This window comes from Phyllobates terribilis, unplaced genomic scaffold, assembly GCF_046119375.1.
Source record: "Phyllobates terribilis strain yellow unplaced genomic scaffold, ASM4611937v1 Scaffold_3__8_contigs__length_932513732, whole genome shotgun sequence".
Classification (NCBI taxonomy): domain Eukaryota; kingdom Metazoa; phylum Chordata; class Amphibia; order Anura; family Dendrobatidae; genus Phyllobates; species Phyllobates terribilis.
The window spans coordinates 873,998,276-874,021,673 of record NW_027362763.1 but is presented as its reverse complement, the minus strand read 5'-3'; the positions used below and the strand labels follow the sequence as shown (position 1 = coordinate 874,021,673).

The following is a 23,398-nucleotide window of genomic DNA, read 5'->3' as shown; positions in this document are numbered from 1 at the left end:
TGCAAAAACCATCAAGCTCTACAAAGAAACTGGCTCACATAAGGACCGCCCCAGGAAAGGAAGACCAAGAGTCACCTCTGCTTCTGAGGATAAGTTTATCCGAGTCACCAGCCTCAGAACTCGCAGGTTAACAGCAGCTCAGATTAGAGACCAGGTCAATGCCACACAGAGTTCTAGCAGCAGACACATCTCTTCAACAACTGTTAAGAGGAGACTTTATGCAGCAGGCCTTCATGGTAAAATAGCTGCTAGCAAACCACTGCTAAGGACAGGCAACAAGCAGAAGAGACTTGTTTTGGGCTAAAGAACACAAGGAATGGACATTAGACCAGTGGAAATCTGTGCTTTGGTCTGATGAGTCCAAATTTGAGATCTTTGGTTCCAACCACCATGTCTATGTGCGACGCAGAAAAGGTGAACGGATGGACTCTACATGCCTGGTTCCCACCGTGAAGCATGGAGGAGGAGGTGTGGGGGTGCTTTGCTGGTGACACTGTTGGGGATTTATTCAAAATTGAAGGCATAATGAACCAGCATGGCTACCACAGCATCTTGTAGCGGCATGCTATTCCATCTGGTTTGCGTTTAGTTGGACCCTCATTATTTTTCAACAGGACAATGATCCCAAACACACCTCCAGGGTGTGTAAGGGCTATTGGACCAAGAAGGAGAGTGATGGAGTGCTACTCCAGATGACCTGGCCTCCACAGTCACCAGACCTGAACCCAATCGAGATGGTTTGGGGTGACCTGAACGGCAGAGTGAAGGCAAAAGGGCCAACAAGTGCTAAGCATCTCTGGGAACTCCTTCAAGATTGTTGGAAGACCATTTCCGGTGACTACCTCTTGAAGCTCATCAAGAGAATGCCAAGAGTGTGCAAAGCAGTCATCAAAGCAAAAGGTGGCTACTTTGAAGAACCTAGAATATAAGACATATTTTCAGTTGTTTCACACTTTTTTGTTAAGTATATAATTCCACATGTGTTAATTCATAGTTTTGATGCCTTCAGTGTGAATGTACAATTTTCATAGTCAAGAAAATACAGAAAAATCTTTAAATGAGATTGTGTGTCCAAACTTTTGGTCTGTACTGTATGTAGCACTGAGATTGTTAGCTCCAGTAATATAAACATAGGAAAATGCCCCAGCACGCGAAGTGCTGAGAGGGGTTAATCAGCCATGTTTAGTGCTAGTGTGATTGAGAGTGGGAAGAGTCCAGAGGATAAATACCCAGCTTTCTAGAGCAGTGTGTGTGGGGTAGGCCTGTAGGTGCAAGCTCTGGAGCTGTATTGCCATGTGAAGGAAAGCTAAACCTTGGGTTCTTTTGTTCTTGAAGCGAGCAAGTCTTATGTTTTCTACAATAATTATTTTGGTTTACTTTAACCTAAAAGTTAGTAATAATAATGGGAGTCCTGCACTGCAGGGGGAAAGTAATATTACATGTTGGGCTAGTATTCCAATAGACAGCCTCTGTCTACCAGAGCTAGTGACCTTCTTTGTGGGTCCCCACTCTGGCTCGTAGAGTGTTGTTCCAAATGGGGACCCCTCTATGAAGTCTGTCTTTGGCTGGCAGTGTGGTATAGCATAAGTGCTAGCGCCGATCGTGAGCGTTTAACCCCTCTGATGCTACTGTCAATAATGACAGCGACATCGAGGAGCATCACAGAGGGAGGGAGCTCCCTTTCTGCTCCCATCGGCACAGCGCGATTGCGATCGCGTTGTACCAATGATCTCCATTGTGACCGCGGGCTGAAATATGGCCGAGTGGTCACCCAGGTATGGTGGCCTGTAAGCTCCTGCTCAGAGCAGGAGTTGACACGTTTCCTCTCTGTGTGAGAGACGTTGATTTAATGCCCTGCAATGCAAAAGCATTGCAGAGTATTAGATCAACCATCAAAGTAGGGAAAGTTGATGTCCCATCCTAAAACAAGAGAAAAAAGAAAAAAAAAAGGTTTTAAAAATTGTAAAAGTATTTAAAAAAAAAAAACACAAAATGACCAAAAAGAAAAAAGATTAATCCAATAAATACATATATTTATGTGCCTTTTCCTGATCGACCTGACCTATAAAACTGTCCCAGTAGTTAACCCCTTCAGTGAACACCTAAAAAAATGTGGCAAAAAAACTATGCTTTTTCATCATACCACTGAACAAGAAAAGGAATAAAACGTGACCAAAAAGTCGAATGTACATAAAAATAATATAGCTGAAAATGACATCTTGTCCCTCAAAAAATACTGCTCTGTTAGCAGAGAAATAAAAAACCTAGAACTCCCAGAATAAAGCACTGCAAAAACAATTCTTTTCTCTATAGTTTTTATTGTGTAAAAGCGCAAAACATAAAAAAATGATAGAACTATGGTATTGCTGTAATCGTACTGACCAGAAGAATAGAGCTGTCTGATCAATTTCACCACACGATGAAAGGCATTAAAAAAAATAAAAAAATCCTGAATTGCTGGTTTTTGTTAATTTTGCCTTCGAAAAATCGGAATAGAAAGCGATCAAAAAATGTTATATGCGCGAAAATGGTACCAGTAAAAACGTCAACTCATCCAGCAAAAAACAAGCCCTGACATGACTGTCGGCTGAAATATAGAAAAATTATAGCTGTAAAAATATGGCGATTCAAAAACTTTGGTTTGAAAAAAGCCTCTTTTAGTGTGACAGCAGAAAAACAAAAACCTGATTATAAATCAGGTATCGCACTGTAATCTCACTGACCCGAAGAATAAAGTCGTCTCATCAAAGGCATTTAATACTGTACCACATAACAGCCTTATACTGAAGCTACGGAAGCAAGAACTTGGGGGAACTATACAGTTGTGCTCAAAAGTTTACATACCCCGGCAGAATTTTTCCTTTCTTGGCCTTGTTTCAGAGGATATGAATGATAACAAAAAAAACTTTTTCTCCACTCATGGTTATTGGTTGGGTGAAGCCATTTATTGTCAAGCTACTGTGTTTTCTCTTTTTAACTCTTAATGACAACCAAAAACATCCAAATGACCCTGATCAAAAGTTCACATACCCCAGTTCTTAATACCTTGTATTATAACATCAATGACAGCTTGAAGTCTTTTGTGGTAGTTGTGGATGAGGTTCTTTAATTTCTCAGATGGTAAAGCTGCCCATTCTTCTTGGCAAAAAGCCTCCAGTTCCTGTAAATTCCTGGGCTGTCTAGCATGAACTGCGTGCTTGAAATCTCCCCAGAGTGGCTCAATGATGTTGAGGTCAGGAGGCTGAGATGGCCACTCCAGAACCTTCACTTTGTTCTGCTGTAGCCAATGACAGGTCGACTTGGCCTTGTGTTTTGGATCGTTGTCATGTTGGAACGTCCAAGTACATCCCATGCGCAGCTTCCGGGCTGATGAGTGCAAATTTGCCTCCAGTATTTGCTGATAACATGCTGCATTCATCTTTCCTTCAACTTTTACGAAGTTTCCTGTGCCTTTGTAGCTCACACATCCCTAAAACATCAGCAATCCACCTCCGTACTTTACTGTAGGAATGGTGTTCCTTTCATCATAGACCTTGTTGACCTCTCTCCAAATGTAACGTTTATGGTTGTGGCCAAAAAGTTCAATTTTGGTCTCATCACTCCAAATTACCTTGTTCCAGATGTTTTGAGACTTGTCTCTGTACTGTTTAGCATATTGTAGGCGAGATACTTTGTGGCATTTGCGCAGTAATGGCTTTCTTCTCTCGACTCGACCATGCTGCCCATTTTTCTTCAAGTGCTTCTTTATTGGGCATCTTGAAACAGCCACACCACTAGTTTTCAGAAAGTCCTGAATTTCAGCTGATGTTATTTGTGCGTTTTTCTTTGCATCCTGAACAGTTTTCTGGCAGTTGTGACCGAAATTTTTGTTGGTCTACCTGAACGTTGTTTAGTTTCTACCGAGCCCCTGATTTTCCATTTGTTAATCACAGTTTGAACGCTGCTGACTGGCATTATCAATTCCTTGGATATTTTTTTGTTGTACTTTCCTGTGTTATACAGTTCATTATAACATCCCTGGCGGCGTGCTGGCATAGCTTACCATCTCCCACCATGCAAGACCGCCAACTTACCTATCAGTCCAGGCTGCACACTTTGCTCCAGTACTTGCTGTGTGCATGTCTCTTGTCTGATTGCTTAGGGCGGCGGCACGGTTTCTGCCTGATTCTTAAAGTTACAGTGTGCGCACTCCTAATGCGTCCCCAGCCTATTGCTGTGAGTCACTGGATACTTAAACCCCCTCCACCCAGTAGGAGGTGCCTGAGCAACACTTTCTTTCAGTGGGTTCTGTGCAACTGAGTTGCCAGGTCCTGTCCTGTATCTTGTCTGTTTCCGCCACCCTGGGGGCTGTATACCCAGCCCTGTTACCTGTATCTGTGACTTCTAGTCTGTTCCGCCACCCTGGGGGCTGTATACCCAGGCCTGTTACCTGTATCTGTGACTTCTAGTCTGTTCTGCCACCCTGGGGGCTGTATACACAGGCCCGTTGTTATGCACACGCCCGGACTGACTGGCGTGTGCGTGTTTATGTAGTGATTCCACTGTGCCATGAACCGGAGAGTGCCTGGAGGGGCGTAACTAAGTATCTGCCCGATCCGACCAAGGTGGCACGACGGCATACGACGCCAGTGCACCAAGGAGGAACCGAGCAGAGAGACCAGGTGCTACTCCAGGACAGACCCCGGACACGGCTGTTGACCCACACAGGGGAATACAGGAACAGACTGGTAGGCTGGCACACAGACTGGTGGGTATAGGCAGGCACAACTGGTATGCAGGCAGGCGGGTATGCAGGCAGGGGGGTACAGGCAAGCACAGCTAGAGTGCAGACAGGGAGGCACTAGCAGGTAGGAACACAGGCGGGATAGGACCCAGTACACACTGGGACTCAGGAACAATACAGGCAGAGGGGTACAGGCAAGCACAGCTAGAGTGCAGACAGGGAGGCACTAGCAGGTAGGGACACTGGCGGGATAGGACCCAGTACACACTGGGACTCAGGAACAGAACCACAGATGTGGCGGACAAACACAGCAGAGTGAGGCCGCCCAGAGAGGTGAGCGAGAACAGGGCAGGACAAAGCCGCCTGGAGCGGTGAGCAAGAGTAGAGCAGGACAAGGCCGCCAGGAGCGGTGAGCAAAGGGTCAGAGCTGAGCGAGACTGCCGGAGCAGTGAGCAAGAGTGGAGCAAGACGAGACCGCCTGGAGCGGTGAGCAAGAGTGGAGCAAGACTGCCGGAGCAGTGAGCAAAAGGATAAGAGCGGAGCGAGACTGCCGGAGCAGTGAGCAAAAGGGTCAGAGCGGAGCAAGGCTGCCGGAGCAGCGAGCAAAGGAGTCAGAGCAGGCTAGAACCGCCGGAGCGGTAAGCAAAGGAGTCAGAGCAGGCTAGAACCGCCGGAGCGGTGAGCAAAGGAGTCAGAGCAGGCTAGAACCGCCGGAGCGGTGAGCAAAGGAGTCAGAGCAGGCTAGAACCGCCGGAGCGGTGAGCAAAGGAGTCAGAGCAGGCAAGGCTGAGCAGGGGGGACAGGGCTCTGTTCACACGGAACAGACAGGAAGGGAAAGGCAGAGCCAGATACCCACAGGGTACTTGCAGTGAAGTAGCGAGTGGACCACAAACTCACAAACGGGAGTACAGAGACAACAAGCAGGAGTTAGGTACGAGTTCAGACTCTGCAGAAAAAGGAAGGGAACGGACATAGAGGCAAAACAGGTAAAGGATAGGAGAGAGTTCAGACTGGAACTGAGTGTATGGAGGAGACCGACACTGCAGCGGAATACAGGAGCGGGTCTGGGAATACGGCCCCCAGAGAGGCAGGATGAACAGGCAAGGAGCGTGTTCAGACAGGACAGACAAGATACAGGAGCGGGTCTAGGTAATCGGCCCCTAGAAGGCAGGAGGAACAGGCTAGGAGCGTGTTCAGACAGGACAGACAAGATACCGGAGCGGGTCTAGGTAATCGGCCCCTAGAAGGCGGGAGGAACAGGCTAGGAGCGTGTTCAGACAGGACAGACAAGATACCGGAGCGGGTCTAGATAATCGGCCCCTAGAAGGCGGGAGGAACAGGCTAGGAGCGTGTTCAGACAGGCCTGGAAATACAGCCTCCAGGATAGGCAGACAAGAGAACACAGACAGGACTCAGTTCAGACACGGGAACTGATACCGCAAGGCAGGAGACATAGACAGGACTCAGTTCAGACACGGGAACTGAAACCGCAAGGCAGGAGACAGACAGGACTCAGTTCAGACACGGGAACAGATACCGCAAAGCAGGAGACAAAGAACGGGACCTGGCACCTTCAGAGTGCAAGCACACACTGAAAGAAATACTATGCTCAGGCAGGGATAGATGGGAGCAGCTGAGCTATATACCAGGTGACAGACAGCAATAGGCTGAGGACGCACAAGGGGTGTGACCCACAGCAGGTACAAAAAGCAGGAAGTGATCGGGCGCCGCCCTTAGGCAGCAGAAGCAGACACAAACAGACAGCATGGAGGGAAGCCAGAGAGACATTCTGGACTGGAGATCAAGTGCGCGCTCTTGCACAGTGGGAGATGGACCACCATGCAAGGACGCCGCCAGGTATGTTACACCCGTTACCTCTATCTCTGACTTTTAGTCTGTTTCCGCCACCCTGGGGGCTGAGTTCCCAGGCTCGTTCCTTTATATTGTTCCGGGTTCAGTTCCTGTCTGAACTGTGTCCTAGCCCGTTACCTGTTTGTCTCTATGTCCGTATCTTCCCTTTTCCTGCAATGTCTGAACCTGCACCTAACTCTGTACTTCTGTTTGTGAGTTTTGTGTCCACTCGCTACTTCATTGTAAGTACCTTGTGTGTATCTGGTTCTGCTTGTCCCATTTCCCTGCCTCCGTATCTTCCTCCTGTGTTCTAACTATCTTCCTGTGTTTCCCAGTCTGTTCCATGTGAACAGAGCCCTGTCCTGTCTGCCTGCACCTTCTGCTCTGCAGTTTCGCTCTGCTCTGTTCTACTCCGTTTGTTCCTCCGCACTTGCAGTTTTGCTCTGCTCTGTTCTGCCTCGCTTGTCCTCCGCACCGGCGGTTTCGCTCTGCTCTGCTTGTCCACCGCACCTGCGGTTTCGCTCTGCTCTGCTTGTCCACCGCACCTGCGGTTTTGCTCTACTTGTCCACCGCACCTGCGGTTTCGCTCTACTTGTCCACCGCACCTGCAGTTTCGCTCTGCTCTGCTTGTCCACCGCACCTGCGGTTTCGCTCTACTCTGCTTGTCCACCGCACCTGCGGTTTCGCTCTCATCTGCTTGTCCACCTTACCTGCGGTTTCGCTCTGCTCTGCTTGTCCGCTTCACCTGTGGTTTCGCTCTGCTGTGCTTGTCCACCGCACCTGCGGTTTCGCTCTCCTCTGCTTGTCCACCGCACCTGCGATTTCGCTCTGCTCTGCTTGTCCTCCGTACCTGCGGTTTCGATCTGCTCTGCTCCGCTTGTCCTCCGTGCCTGCAGTTCTGCTCTGCTTGTCCATCGCACCTGCGGCTCTGTTCCTGTATCCCAGTCTGTACTGGTCCCTATCCAGCCTGCATTCCTACCTGCCAGTATCTGCCTGTCTGCATACCAGCCGTGCCTGCCAGTACCCGGCTGCCTGCATACCAGCCGTGCCTGCTAGTACCCGCCTGTCTGCATACCAGCCGTGCCTTCCAGTACCCGCCTGTCTGCATACTAGCCGTGCCTGCCAGTACCCACATGCCTGCATACCAGCCGTGCCTGCCCATTCCTGCATTACCCGGTGTGGATCAACAGCTGTGACCGGGGTCTGACCTGGAGTAGCACCTGGGCCACCTCACACGTCCCTCCTCAGACCACGGAGTCGATTAAGCCGCCGTGTGTTCGTGCTCGGATCTGGTGAGGCCCCTAGTCACGCCCCTCCAGGCACTCCTCGGTTCGTGGCCCAGTGGGACCACTAACCACGCTCACGCCAGTCAGTCCGGGCGTGAGCTTAACACTGTGGGTAAAATACTGGAGTGTTACCTAAGAGATTCTATACTAGAGTATCTGAAGAAGAATAACCTCATGACCCAATATCAACATGGGTTTACGAGGGACCGTTCCTGTCAAACTAATCTGATCAGCTTTTATGAGGAGTCAAGTTCCGGACTGGACCAAAGAAATGCAGTGGATGTTGTGTATATGGACTTTTCAAAAACTTTTGATACGGTTCCACACAAAAGGTTGATGCATAAAATGAGAACAATGGGGATAGGGGAAAATACATGTAAGTGGGTTAAGAACTGGCTCAGTGATAGGAAACAAAGGGTGGTTATTAATGGAACACACTCAGATTGGGTCACAGTTAACAGTGGGGTACCACAGGGGTCAGTATTGGGCCTGCTTCTTTTTAACATATTTATTAATGACCTTGTAGGGGGCATACAGAGTAATATTTCAATTTTTGCAGATGACACTAAACTCTTCAGGGTAATTAATACAGAGGAGGACAATTTTATATTACAGGAGGATCTATGTAAACTAGAAGCTTGGGCTGATAAATGGCAAATGAGCTTTAATGGGGATAAATGTAAGGTTATTAGAGGACTGGGGGGTCTGCAATATTAGGACAGGTTATTACACTTGGGGTTATTTAGTTTGGAAAAACAAAGGCTTAGGGGTGATCTTATTACTATGTACAAGTATATGAGGGAACAATGGGGGATCTTCTACGTCTGGAGGAAAGAAGGTTTAATCATAATTAGTGTTGAGCAATACCTTCCGATATCGGGAAATATCGGATCGGATTGGATCGGACCGATACCCAAAAAGTATCGGATATCGCCGATTCCGATACCGGAGACCAATGCAAGTCAATGGGACAGAAATATCGGAATAAAAATAAACCCTTTCTTTCCTTGTAGGTTAATTCTACATGAAGGAAAACAACTAAGAATAATGTAGAATGTATTGGGGGAGGTGGGGGAGACAATAAAGGCATAGGGGTTTAGCCCAATCAAATGGAATAGCAGGAATTAATATTTTTTTTAGGACGTTCTGAGTTACGGAAATATTGACTATGTTAAGTTTTTTTATATTTTGTCAGATATTTATGTTTCACTACTTCCATGCTCTTCACCTTCTTTTTTACTTCTCCCACACTTTCTCCTTCATCATCCTCAGCATCAGCATCTTTTTCATAAACTTCTTCACCTTCTTCATCTTCTTCTTCACCTTCTTCATATTATTCTTTTTTTTTACATTCGTCATATTCTTCTTATTCAACTATTATTCTTCTTCATATTCTACTTCTTCATCTTCTTCTTCTTCATCATATTCTTATTTGTGACTGGCATTCCTGTAGTTGTTATGTATAAAAGTTTGAACATTACACCTTTCGTTCTGCCCGTCACAAAAGATTTACAACAGGATTTGTCCGCGTTCAGTTTGGCCTGCAGCAGCAGGTCTTTTCCAGGGGCACCACGAGGAGGAACGGACTCACCCCCATACACTGCTTAGTCATCTTCTGCTTATAATTTAGATATTTTCTTTTGCTCTGATTTTTAGTCTTATGCTTAATGTTCTTCCGCTTTTTGTTCTGCACCTTCTTGTACTTCTGCTTCTTGGTTTTCTGTCTCTTGTTCTTCTGTATCTTGGTGGTTGTCTTCTTCTTTGTCCTTTTGGTCAACTTCTTCAGTGTCATCTTCTTGGTCTTCTTCGGGGTGGTCTTCAGGGTTGTCGTCTTCTGGGTCCTCGTCTTCTGGGTCCTCGTCTTCGGGGTCGTCGTCTTCGGGGTCCTCGTCTTCGGGGTCCTCGTCTTCTTCGGGGTGGTCTTCAGGGTCCTCGTGTTCAGGGTCGTCGCCTTCGGGGTCCTCGTGTTCAGGGTCGTCGCCTTCGAGGTCCTCGCCTTCTTCAGGGTCTCCTTCGGGGTCCTCGTCTTCTTCGGGGTCCTCGTCTTCAGGGTCCTCGTCTTCGGGGTCCTCGTCTTCGGGTTGGTCTTCAGGGTCCTCGTCTTCGGGGTCCTCGTCTTCTTCGGGGTGGTCTTCAGGGTTCTCGTCTTCGGGGTCCTCGTCTTCTTCGGGGTGGTCTTCGTCTTCAGCTCCCTTGTCAGGGAGATCCAGAGTGATTACGAAGAACCATTTCAAAAAGCTTGAACTTGGAAATGTAGCAGAAGGTACAAGAAGGCTGAGGAACTGCCGAGAACCAGCTGATGGTACTGGAACCCGGATGGGTAGCAGAAGGTACAAGAGCCAATGGAACTACCGAGGACCAGCTGACGGTACTGGAACTCGGTTACTAAGCAGGAGGTACCTGTGCCAGAAAGCACTACCAAGGACCAGCAGACGTTGGTGGAACTTGGATACCGAGAAGGAGGCACCTAAGCCAAAGGCACTGCCGAGAGCCAGCTGATGGTACTGGAACCCGGATGGGTAGCAGAAGGTACCCATGTAAAAAAAAGTTGCAAGGCCGCGAGCCGGCCGCAGTTACCAAAACCCACAGTCCTACAGGGGGTGCTTGTCCTATTGGCACTATGGAACCAGCCTTCATTGCCAGATCCCGCAGCCCACATAGGAGTCACCTAAACTGCAGGCACCATAGAGTCGGCCAACCTGACCGCAACACTACAGGACAACGCATTGGAGGCAAAGTGACGTTGACACTACCCGGAAACAGCTGGCGTGCTGGAACCAGGCTGGGCAGGAGGGAGTACCCGTGCCAAAGACACTGCCGAGAACCAGCTGACGGTACTGGAACCCGGATGGGTAGCAGAAGGTACAAGAGCCAATGGAACTACCGAGGACCAGCTGACGGTACTGGAACTCGGTTACTAAGCAGGAGGTACCTGTGCCAGAAAGCACTACCAAGGACCAGCAGATGTTGGTGGAACTTGGATACCGGGAAGGAGGCACCTAAGCCAAAGGCACTGCCGAGAACTAGCTGACTGTACTGGAACCCGGATGGGTAGCAGAAAGTACCCATGTAAAAAAAAGTTGCAAGGCCGCGAGCCGGCCGCAGTTACCAAAACCCACAGTCCTACAGGGGGTGCTTGTCCTATTGGCACTATGGAACCAGCCTTCATTGCCAGATCCCGCAGCCCGCATAGGAGTCACCTAAACTGCAGGCACCATAGAGTCGGCTAACCTGACCGCAACACGACAGGACAACGCATTGGAGGCAAAGTGACGTTGACACTACCCAGAAACAGCTGGCGTGCTGGAACCAGGCTGGGCAGGAGGGAGTACCCTTGCCAAAGACACTGCTGGGAAACAGCTGGCGGTGCTGAAACCCAGGGTAAATACTAAAAACAGAGTGGAGCCAGAGGCGTAATTGGAGCAACTTTAAAATCTGTAGTAGTGTGAATGTGGACAAAGCAGGAGAATTTGCCGGACACACAGCTGGGGATCAGCTGACGTTACTGAACCCCAATAACACTGGAGCAAGCGTTGACTGTGCAGACGGCACGTCTGAGCAGCAACTAGCGGTATTGGAGCCCAGGGTAAATACTAAAAACAGAGGAGCCAGAGGTGTAATTGGAGCAAGTTTTAAATCAGTAGTACAGTGGATGTGGACAAAGCAGGAGAATTTGCCGGACACACAGCTGGGGATCAGCTGACGTTACTGAACCCCAATAACATGGCAGCAAGCGTTGACTGTGCAGATGGCACTTCTGAGCAGCAACTAGCAGTATTGGAGCCCAGGTTAAATGCTAAAAGCAGAGGAGCCAGAGGTGTAATTGGAGCAAGTTTTAAATCAGTAGAACAGTGGATGTGGACAAAGCAGGAGAATTTGCCGGACACACAGCTGGGGATCAGCTGACGTTACTGAACCCCAATAACACGGCAACAAGTGTTGACTGTGCAGACAGCACTTCTGAGCGCCAACCTGCTTTGTTGGAGCTCAGGAATAATACTGAAAACAGAGGAGCCAGAGGTGTAATTGGAGCAACTTTAAAATCTGTAGTAGTGTGAATGTGGACAGAGCAGGAGAAATTGCCGTCCGCACAGCAGGGGAACAGCTGACGTTACTGAACCCCAATAACACGGCAGCAAGTGTTGATTGTGCAGACAGCACTTCTGAGCGCCAACTGGCGGTGTTGGAGCTCAGGGATTACAGTTCAGGTGGTAGAAACATGAACACAACAGGAGACCTGGATACTGTTGCCAACCAATTATTTATTCTGGAAGAGGACTGGCAAATTCATGCGAGATCCAGGCCTTGTTCATTTTGAGAAAAGTAAGCCGGTCAACGTTATCGGAGGATAGTCGCATGCGACGGTCTGTTAGTACACCACCTGCGGCACTAAAGACGCGTTCCGCTAATACACTAGCAGCAGGGCAAGCTAGCACCTCCAATGCATACTGGCTAAGCTCTGGCCATGTATCCAGCTTACAGACCCAAAACTTGAAGGGAGAAGAGCCTTCTGGGAGTACACTGAGAGGGCAAGACATGTAGTCTGTCACCATCTGATGGAAACGTTGCCTCCTGCTGACTGGATCCTTCTGTGATGGTGTAGACATTTGTGGCGGCGAGGACACAAAACTTTGCCACATTTTGGCCATACTGGTCTTGCCTTGTGCTGAGGCGCTGCTTCTGCTCCCTCTTTGTGCAGAGCTTCCTCCACTGCCTCGACGCACTGAGCTGCTTTTTAAAGCACTAGCAGCACTGCTCTCGGTTGGAATGGAGAACGTGATGGAATGCACCCGCATTTTACGCTCCCGGTTCAACGGTGTTATGAGGCTTTGTAAGTTGTTCCGGTAGCGAGGATCTAGGAGGGTGGACACCCAATAATCAGCCGTGTTGAGAATGTGGGCGATGCGGCGGTCATTTCTCAAGCACTGCAGCATAAAATCAACCATGTGCTGCAGACTGCCAACTGGCCAAGAAACGCTGTCCCCTGCTTGAGGCGTGATCTCTGCCTGCTCTGCATCACCCCACCCTCGCTCTAGATACTGACTACTAGAGCATTGTGTACCTCCCTCCTCTGGACAGATGTCATCCTCCTCACAAAGTGTCCACTGCCTAGGCCTTTGTGAGGAACCATGTTGCAAAGACTGTAGAGAAGCAGATGGCATTTGTGACTCCTCAACCTCCACCTCTTCCAAAACCTCGTCCCTTAGTGCTTGCAGTGTTTTTTCAAGCAGGCAGATAAGGGGGATAGTCATGCTGACTAGTGCATCATCTGCACTCGGCATCCGCGTGGAATAATCGAAGGCCCGCAAAACGTGGCAAATGTCCTTCATAGAGGCCCACGCAGTGGTGGTGAAGTGTGAATGGCGCGCACTGCGACTTGTTTGCGGCTGCTGCAGCTGGTACTCCATTACTGCTGCCTGCTGCTCACACAACCTCTCCAACATATGTAACGTTGAATTCCACCTGGTGGGTTGGTCACATATGATGCGATGTTCCGGAAGACTTAATCGGCGCTGCAGAGCTGCAATGCGCGATCTTGCGTTGCTGGAACGCCGCAAGTGAGCCCACTCTATGCGGACCTTGTGAAGCAGTGCATCAAGATCCGGATAGTCCCTCAAAAAACTCTGCACAATCAAGTTGAGCACATGTGCCAGACATGTGAGTGAGGTCGCCTAGGCCCACAGCTGCCACCAGATTTCGGCCAATGTCACACACTACCATGCCTGGCTGGAGATTCGCTGGCACAAACCACACGTCGCTCTGCTGCTTGATGGCATTCCAGAGCTCCTGCGCTTTGTGGCTTCGATTCCCCAAAGAAATTAATTTTAATACGGCCTGTTGACGTTTGGCCACGGCTGTGCTCATATCGGTCATCATAACAGGTAACCATTCATGGGTCGATGTGGAGGTAGACCGTGATGGCTCCTGCAGCGCTGATTCAGAGGAACTGGAGTATGAGGAGGAGTCAATGTGTACAGACTGGATTCCTGCAATCCTTGGAGTTGGCAGAACACGTACAGCGCGACTCTCAAAATCTGTACCCGGCTCCACAACATTTACCCAATGGGCAGTGAGGGAAAGGTATCGTCCCTGTCCATGCTTACTGGTCCACGCATCAGTGGTCAGGTGGACCTTGCTACTGATGGCATTTTGTAGCGCATGTTTAATTTTTCCCTCCACATGTTGTTGCAGGGCAGGGACGGCTTGCCTGCTGAAATAAAAGCGGCTGGGCACGTTGTATTGTGGGACTGCCAATGCCATCAAGTTTCGGAAGGTGTCAGTCTCCACCAGCCTGAATGATAGCATTTCAAGGGCCAGTAGTTTTGCAATGCCAGCATTCAGAGCCTGTACTCGGGTGTGGTTTGCCGAGTATGGGCGCCTTTTCTCCCATGCCTGTGCTAACGATGGCTGTAGACTGGCCTGGGAGTGTGAGGATGACAGGGAAAGTGGTGCTGTGGGTGGAATTACACTGTGTCTCTGTACAACAGTGCCAGAGATTCTTCCATGGCGATCCTGTGAGGAAGCCGAACCAGCTGTGTGTGAGCTGGAGGAAGAGGCTACAACACGAGCTGAAGAGATGGTAGGTGGCGCTGTAGGTTGGCCTAGGTCTTCAGTGTGTTTTTGTAACTCCACCACGTGCTTTGTCCGCACATGTTTCCACATATTTGTGGTATTGAGGTTGCTGACACTTTTCCCTCTTTTCACCTTCTGATTACACAGCTTGCATTTGACAAAGCAAATGTCATCTGCAACTGTGTCAAAAAATGACCAGGCACTGCAAGTCTTGGGAGCGCCCGCTTTGGATTTTGGAAGAGCCATGCTCCTAATGGGTGCCGAAGTGGAGGCTACAGGCAACTAAGTCTGCCCCTCCCTCTCCCTCCTTTTTGGGCCGTTCGGGGAATCTCTTCCTCAGAGCTGCTCCCACCACCTTCCTGTCCCTCACGCTATGATGGGTCAAGGACCTCATCATCTACACCACCCTCTTCAAATAACTGCTTCTCCTGGGTAGTCTCGACAGCACAGTACGCACCAGAAAGTGGCACCTGAGTCTCATCATCAGATGCGTACTGAGGTGTGCTGCTGACCATAGGCACTGGCCCACCCGTTTCTTCAGATTCAGAGAGACAAAACGGTTGCGCATCACTGCATACTACCTCTTCTTCAAATTCTCGAATTCTGCTTGGCTGGCCCCCTCTTTCCAAGCCAAGAGATTCAGAGAACAGAAGTAGAGATGGCTCCTGTCCAGGGCTCTCTGACTGCCTGGGCAATTTGGCAGGTGGTGAAGAGACAGATGGGTGCTCTTCAGTGCTCAGGACCTGAGAGGATCTGGAACTAATTGAAGTCGATGCGTTAGCTGCCATCCATCCGACAACGGCTTCAATTTGGTCCTCCCGCAGCAGTGGGTTACGGCTAGCTCCTACAAAGCTGCGCATAAAGGACTGTTCCCTGGTAAAACTGGGGGATGCTGAGTCACTGGTGCCCGCAGCAGGCACAGAATCCCCACATCCTCTCCCTGCAGGCACAGAATCCTCACGTCCTCTCCCTGCAGAAACTCCACGACCACGACCACATGCCTTACTCCCTGCCTTCTTCATCTTGGTAGACTGATAAAGATAGGCAGAAAAGTACTAAGGGCTTAGTGTGCTTATTCCTGAACAGCTGCTAACAGGTATAAGAAACACTAATTTTATAAAGTGTGGACTAGACTTTAATATGAGCTAATGTGGCCTACACAACTGTAAAGTGGAGTGTTTGGTGAACAGTATTTAGGTTTTTTTTGTCACAAAAAGACACTGGATGTGCCCAAAGATGTAATACCGATAGTATCACAAACTTTTTGTAGCTATTACAATGTAGGAAGGTAACCTACAATGCAATAGATGAGGCCACAAAAAATAGGCTAATACTAATCTGGCTGGGGCTGCAGGGCTCAATGCTGCAGAAAGGCTCCTCTAACTACTCCTATATAGTGTGTTTGTAACCAATTTAGCTGAATACGGATGGAACCACCACACTAATAGGAGAAATCTGGAAAAATTTTCAATTAGCAAAAAAGGACAATGTATGAGGCAGTGACGCACGCTGAGCGCACTACAACCAGACGTGGCTGAAGCACACACTACAGGGTGAGCTGCACTCACACACACAGACTTTGCAGACAGCGGTGAACAGTGCAGATGCAGAGCACTGTGCACTAGCGCTGCAAGACAAAAAAAATTCTCTATCTACTCCTATATAGTGTGTTTGGAACCAATTTAGCTGAATACGGATGGAACCACCACACTAATAGGAGATATCAGGAAAAATTCTGAATTGGCAAACAAGGACAATGTATGAGGCAGTGACACACTGAGTGCACTACAACCAGACGTGGCTGAAGCACACACTACAGGTTGAGCTGCACTCACACACAGAGACCTTGCAGACAGCGGTGAACAGCACAGAGAACTGTGCACTAGCGCTGCAAGGCACAGCGATTTATAAAGTAGCTTGGGTAAAGCAGAATAGACCAAATAGGTAGCTAAAACTGTCCCTCAGAACAACAGCGTCCTATCCCTAACTGAATTCACAGCAGAGTGAGCTGAAAATGGCGGCGGCGGCTTTTATAGTGCATCATGACATCATTTCAGCAGCCAATCACAGCCATGCTATTAGTTAAGATGCCTACATGCCTAACAGGATGTGCCCACACTTCTTAGGATCCTCATTGGCTGAATAAAATGAAACTGGCTCATTGCATTATGGGAACTTCCGATTCCGATATACGATATTGTAAAAGTATCGGAATTAAGTATCGGAATTCCGATACTGCGAATATATCGGAATGCTCAACACTAATCATAATCTCAGATGCGGATTTTTTACTGTAAGAGCAGTGAGACTATGGAACTCTCTGCCGCATGATGTTGTAATGAGTGATTCACTACTAAAATTTAAGAAGGGCATGGATGCCTTTCTTGAATAGTACACTGCTCAAAATAACAAAGGGAACACTTAAACAACACAATGTAACTCCAAGTCATTAACACTTCTGTGAAATCTACCTGTCCAGTTATGAAGCAACACTGATTGTGAATCAATTTCTCCTGCTGTTGGGCAAATGGAACAGACAACTGTTAGAAATGATCGGCAATTAGCACGATATCCCCTATAAAGGAGCGGTTCTGCAGGTGGTGACCACAGACCTTTTCTCTGTTCTCATCATTTTTGGCTGTTGCTTTGGTCACTTTTTCATTTTGCCGTTGCTCTCACCCCTAGAGGTACAGTAGCATGAGGCGGTGTCTACAGTACAACCCACAGAAGTTGCTCAGGTAGTGCAGTTCATCCAGGATGGCACATCAGTGCGAGCTGTGGCAAGAAGGGTAGCTGTGTCTATCAGCACAGTGTCCAGAGCATGTAGCAGATACCAGGAGATGTGGAGGGAGCTATGGGAGGGCAACAACTCAGAAGCAGGACCGTTACCTCCTTTGTGCAAGGAGGAACTGGAGGAGCACTGCCAGAGCCCTGCAAAATGACTTTCAGCAGGCCACAAATGTGCATGTGTCTGCACAAACGGTTAGAAACCGACTCCATGAGGGTGGTATGAGGGTCCGACGTCCACAGATGAGGGTTGTGCTCACAGCCCAACACCGTGCAGGACGCTTGGCATTTGCCGCAGGACACCAGGATTGCCAAAGTCGCCACTGGCGCCCTGTGCTCTTCACAGATGAAAGCTGGTTCACACTGAGCACATGTGACAGACGTGACAGAGTCTGGAGACGCCGTGGAGAGTGATCTGCTGCCTGCAACATCCTTCAGCATGACCGATTTGGCAGTGGGTCAGTAATGGTGTGGGGTGGCATTTCTTTGGAGGGCCGCACAGCCCTCCATGTGTTCACCAGAGGTAGCCTGACTGCTTTTAGGTACCGAGATGAGATCCTCAGACCCCTTGTGAGACCATATGCTGGAGCGGTTGGCCCTGGGTTCCTCCTAATGCAGGACAATGCCAGACCTCATGTGGCTGGAGTGTGTCAGCAGTTCCTACAAGATGAACGCATTGAAGCTATGGACTGGCCTGCCCCTTCCCCAGACCTGAATCCGATTGAGCACATCTGGGACATCATGTCTCACTCCCTCCACCAACGTCACATTGCACCACAGACTGTCCAGGAGTTGGCGGATGCTTTAGTCCAGGTCTAGGAGGGGATCCCACAGGAGACCATCCGCAACCTCATCAGGAGCATGCTCAGGCATTGTAGGGAGGTCATACAGGCACGTGGAGGCCACACACAATACTGAGCCTCATTTTGACTTGTTTTAAGGACATTACATCAAAGTTGGATCAGCCTGTAGTGTGTTTTTCCACTTTAATTTTGGGGGTGACTCCAAATCCAGACCTCCATTGGTTAATAAATTTGATTTCCATTGATGATTTTTGTGTGATTTTGTTGTCAGCACATTCAACTTTGTACAGAACAAAGTATTCAATGAGAATATTTCATTCATTCAGATCTAGGATGTGTTATTTGAGTGTTCCCTTTATTTTTTTGAGCAGTGTATAATATTACAGGTTATATATACTAGCTTCCGTGATAAGGTGTTGATCCAGGGAACTAGTCTGATTGCCGTATGTGGAGTCAGGAAGGAATTTTTTCCCCCAATGTGGAGCTTACTGTTTGCCACATGGGTTCTTTTTTGCCTTCCTCTGGATCAACATGTTAGGCTATGGGTTGAACTAGATGGACTTAGTTTTTTAAGGTTGAAGGAAGACTATGTTATATGGAGTCTGCAAACTATTCTACAATAATTTGCTCTCCAAGAGTCAAATAGCACTCCTTCCCTCCCAAACCTCGCCATTTGGCTAAGAAGTACCTTACAGCCACTTTTGGGGTATTGCCACGATCAGTAGAAATTGTGTGACAAATTTTGGTGCTGTTAGAAATTGTGGTTCTGCGCTCCCACCTGTGAATAGATTTGGTCCGGTGCTGCGCTACTCCAGTCGCAAGTGCTGCCATTGTCCTGACCCTGGAGGTGGAGCTACCATGCTCGCAGGGAAACTGTCCCAATCTTATGGAGCATTGTGTTCTTTAGAAGTATGTGTGGGGACGCGGGACGTCTAAAACTGTTCCAGAAAAATGTGCGCTACAATATGGCTCTTCTTCCCTATTGGCATGCTCAGGAGAAATTGCATATCATGCTTTGCGGTCCATTTTCTCCTATTATCTGTTTTGAAAATTGAATACTTGGGGCCAAAGTAACATTTTAGTGGAAAAGTGGTAATTTTCCATTGACTCATCCCAATGTTGTGCAATTCTGTGAATCGCTTGAGGGTTAAAAATGCTCACTGCATCGATGAGGTGGAGGTTTCTGCTGTTTTAACATGTCTGGGGCTCGTTAAATGTGACATGGCATCTGCAGTCTATTCCAGTTTTTTTCCTCGCACCCATTGACTTGCATTGGCGAGGCTCTTCTGATATACGCGGCAATACGCAGCATGCTGTGATTTTTTTTGTCAGTCCAATTTCAGCTGAGAAAAAAATTGCAGATGAGCTGTAGCTCATAGATTAACATTGGTCAGAGTGGAATCCGATTTTTTTTATCGGATTACACACGTCCGTTTATCTTGCAAATGAGTATGAGCCCTAAAAAGTCAAACAGTGCTCCTTCCCTTCCGAACCCTGCCGTGTGCCCAACCAGTAGTTTTCCACCACATATTGGGTATCGGTGTACTCGGGAGAGATTACCTAACACATTTTAGGGTCCATTTTCTCCTGTTACCCTTGTGAAAGTAAAAATTTTGGGCTTCAGTTTTTTGAAAAAAAGTAAAATGTTCTTTTTTCCCTTCCACATTGCTTTATTTCCTGTGATGCATCTGAAGAGTTAATAAACATCTTGAATGTGGTTTTGAGCACCTTGAGGGGTGCAGTTTTTAGAATGGTGCCACTTTTGAGTGTTTTTTGTCATACTGACCCCTCAAAGTCACTTCAAATGTGATGTGGTCCCTAAAAAAATGGTATTGTAAATTTTGTTGGAAAAAATTAGAAATTGCTGATCAACTTTCAACTCTTCTAACTCCCTAACAAAATAAAATGATGTTTCAATAATAATGCAGATGGAAAGTAGACATGTGGGAAATGTTATTTATTAACTATTTTGTGTGATATAACTCTCTGGTTTAAGGGCATATAAAAATAAAAAGTTTGAAAATTCCTAAATTTTCCCCTAATTTCCAATATTTTCACAAATGAACGCAAGTTTCCTCCAAATTTTCAATTGTTTTTCACAAATAAACACAAGTCCTATCAAAGAAATTTTAGGCCTATCATGAAGTACAATGTGTGACGAAGAAACATTCTCAGAATCAGTGGGATCCTTTGAAGTGTTCCAGAGTTTATTACCTCATAAAGTGACAGTGGTCAGAATTGTAAAAATTGGCAGGTCAGGAAGGTGAAAACTGGCTTGGGGTGAAAGGATAAAATGCAGAAAATCCTTTGGTAAAAAATGCATAAGGCCTCTTAGTGCGTTTCTGCACGCATGACTGTATTAGTGACGTTTTGATAAAGCCATATACGAGGACGTACCAAAAAGAAAGCAGTTTTATTTAAAACATGAGATAAAAATGTATGTAAGAATTGAACTCAAAAACACAAACTAAAAAATGGAAGTAACCGAATTTAGCTCATAGGTGCAGAAAATCTGCAACATCAAAAACTCATCAGATACTCATTGTGCGGACATAGCCTTAGGGGTTTTAGAGTGGAGTACATTTTTTGAGTTGTTTTCCTGCTTGACAAATCCTTCTTAACAGCTCCACTGTTCATCGTAAAATAGAAAAACCGCATACTTAGTGTCTGGACCTACGATCAGAGGAACAGCGCCAGTCCAGGAGTAAGCACGCCATTTGTTTTGTTTTATGACGGATAGTGGAGCTGGTGAGAAGGGTATAACCTTTTTAATATACACTTATTTTTTTTTTCTTCAGAAACTGAACACGTCCTTTAAACAATATTCATAAAAACTATAAATTTCCTATAACATTTTTTGTCTGTAGGCGAGAATGACTTGCTGGATGAGGCAGTTTCAGACAATGCTGTGTCTGTATTTTCTGTCTATATTCTAGTTTTATGAACCAGGCAGACAAAGCTTTATCGAGTTTATCTGTAACCAGACTAAATCTCTAAGAATTGTTGTGTGATGTTACAAGATCTTCACATTTATGGTTTCAATTATGACCTTTTCCCTGACAGAACCATGAGTTACAGGATGACACGGTTCTTAATAAAATCAAGCTAGCAGATCCAGATCAACTCCAGATGCCTGATCTGTGTGCAGAAGAGCTGGCGCTCATTCTTGGGGTTTGGTAAGTGGTAAACGATTCTTTTTCATTTTCTTGTATAAATGTAATAATATTGCACACTATACACTAACGTCTGTAAATACTAAAACAAACCCATATTACACTTTGTATGTTGGCGCAATTTTGGGTATGAATTAAAAAAACCAAGGTGATTACAGAACTTACAATTATGCACCCTCCCACTATAGGACATACTACTGCTTATGACTATTAAAAATTGCAAAGTGTGCACTGAGCCTTCACATTTTAGTAAACTTTGGTTACTTTTCTGCTTTCGGTGCTTACTTTAACAGTAATACTATCTTGTTGCTCTTGTAATTATTCACTTAGTGCCCCATGTAGATATGATGGATTCATAGTGGATTTTTGTTATGATTCTGCACTGAATATTTAGGACAAATTACAGTAAAATACAGTACGTATGAAAAGGGCTTTCAATAGTTTATCCACAAATAGCAGAAAAAAAAAGTAATTTGCCGTGGAATTTTGCTGATTATTTTATGTCTTCAGTTGAAATCTACAGCAGAATCTGCACAGAATACTTGATGTTGCCTGGCATTGCAGCGAGTTCAGGACCCAGCCTTGGTAGTAGAAATATTCTTGAAACACAGCAGACTATTTGAAGGAATTTAAGGGGCATTCCAGCCATGACTCACGTCGAGCGTGGTACTCCTGTAGTTTGTGTCTTGCCATGCCAGGCACTCTGCAAGCAACTAAATCTCATCCACCAGGAGTTCTTACCATGCAAAAAACTTTTATTATATAGATCAATGGTCCCACCTTTGAAACTGCCACTAATCCTGAGGTGTGGATGGTCACTGGATGAGTAGTACACAGTAGTCATACTAGGAAGTCACTGCAGGAGGAGGCAAAAAGTCTGCAGTCTACTTCTCCCTGCAAAGTATTACGAGTAGAATAGCCAGAATCTAAAGCGGGCTTGGAGAAATATTACTGAGGCCCAGGTTACAACATTACAACAGCGTCTTCCTATAGTAGTCAGAGCAGTGCCTTGTATGCACCGCAGAAGTGTCTTGCCCAACTGTTTTCACAGTAGGTTTTACAGCAGTGCCCTGTTTTTCCCACCAGTGGTCACTGCAGTGTACCCTAGCAGTCACAGCACGGTATATTGTCCCCATTCCTTACCACATCCCCACAGTCACTTCTACCTCCCATCCACGATATATCGTGAATTTCTGCTATCTTTCTAACCTTAAACCCATTCACCCAGCCCCCGCTTCCCCAGTTCCTCTAACTAACAGGAGCTCTATGGAACCTTTGCTCTGTCTGCAACAAACTTTCATACATTCATAGTCTTTTCTTTGCTAACAAACTTTCCTTCCTTAGCATCACCAAAAATGGCTCACCCCTTTTGACACAGCCACTCCAGCTGTACTTTATTATGGTGGATTCCATCTTTTTTACACCCCCGCCCCAGCAACAAGCATGGTGGGAGAGTTGATTTTCACCTGTCAGATAACTACTCCTTCACCCCAATTTCACTGCCACCCACTGTCACTCTCCCTTCTACTACTCCCCCTCCAACCTTCAACTGGCTGTCATTTACCAATCCCAGGGCCAGCCACTACCTTTTTTGACCACTTCAACACCTGGCTACTTCATTTACTCTCTAAAAACCGACAAAAAGCAAAATGAAAATAAACCCTGCTGTAAATAAATAAAAAGCAAGTGCATTTAAATAAAATAGGGTTCTTAGTAACACTGTTTTTGATCAAAAATAGTATGAAAGCTATCCCACCAGCGACAAGGTGAACTCGTTCGGGATAGAACCTACTCTGTCTAATTTTAAAAACCTTACCATGTGTCAAAATTGACCTCTGTGTGAATAAGGGCAGACCGAGGCTCCGGTCCCAAACTGGGAACACCAGCCAATGGAAGCTTTTAAATGTGTTATCCAGCTCTAGGAAGGGAGGCCACACCCAGGTTTGCACAGAATGCAAAATATACATTTTAAACCAAGCTCAAATTTTGTGTTTTTTTTTTTCTTTTTTATTTACTCTCTGCTGACATCCCCACTATTATCAAGGGTGACTTCAACATCCCCATTGATACTTCCCACTCAGCTGACTCCAAGCTTCTAAGGCTATGTGCCCACGATGCAGAAATGAAGCAGAAAATTTCTGCAGCATTTCTGCATCTCCCTGGCAGAAAAAACGCATGCTTATTGTACATGCGTTTTTCCTG

The 23,398-nt window shown here is 46.9% G+C and overlaps 1 protein-coding gene and 1 long non-coding RNA gene across 2 annotated transcripts in view; one reads left to right on the top strand and one right to left on the bottom strand.

Moving 5' to 3' along the window:
- The window catches only part of TTC27 (tetratricopeptide repeat domain 27), a 552,249-nt gene that overhangs the window by 228,077 nt on the left and 300,774 nt on the right, over positions 1-23,398 (top strand). The window contains exon 9 of the mRNA XM_073672636.1: positions 21,087-21,199. Coding sequence (XP_073528737.1) covers positions 21,087-21,199 — 113 coding nt within the window. The remainder of the gene's footprint in view (positions 1-21,086; positions 21,200-23,398) is intronic.
- Positions 1-23,398, bottom strand: part of LOC141257736 (uncharacterized) — an 88,370-nt gene that overhangs the window by 56,929 nt on the left and 8,043 nt on the right. The window lies entirely within an intron of this gene.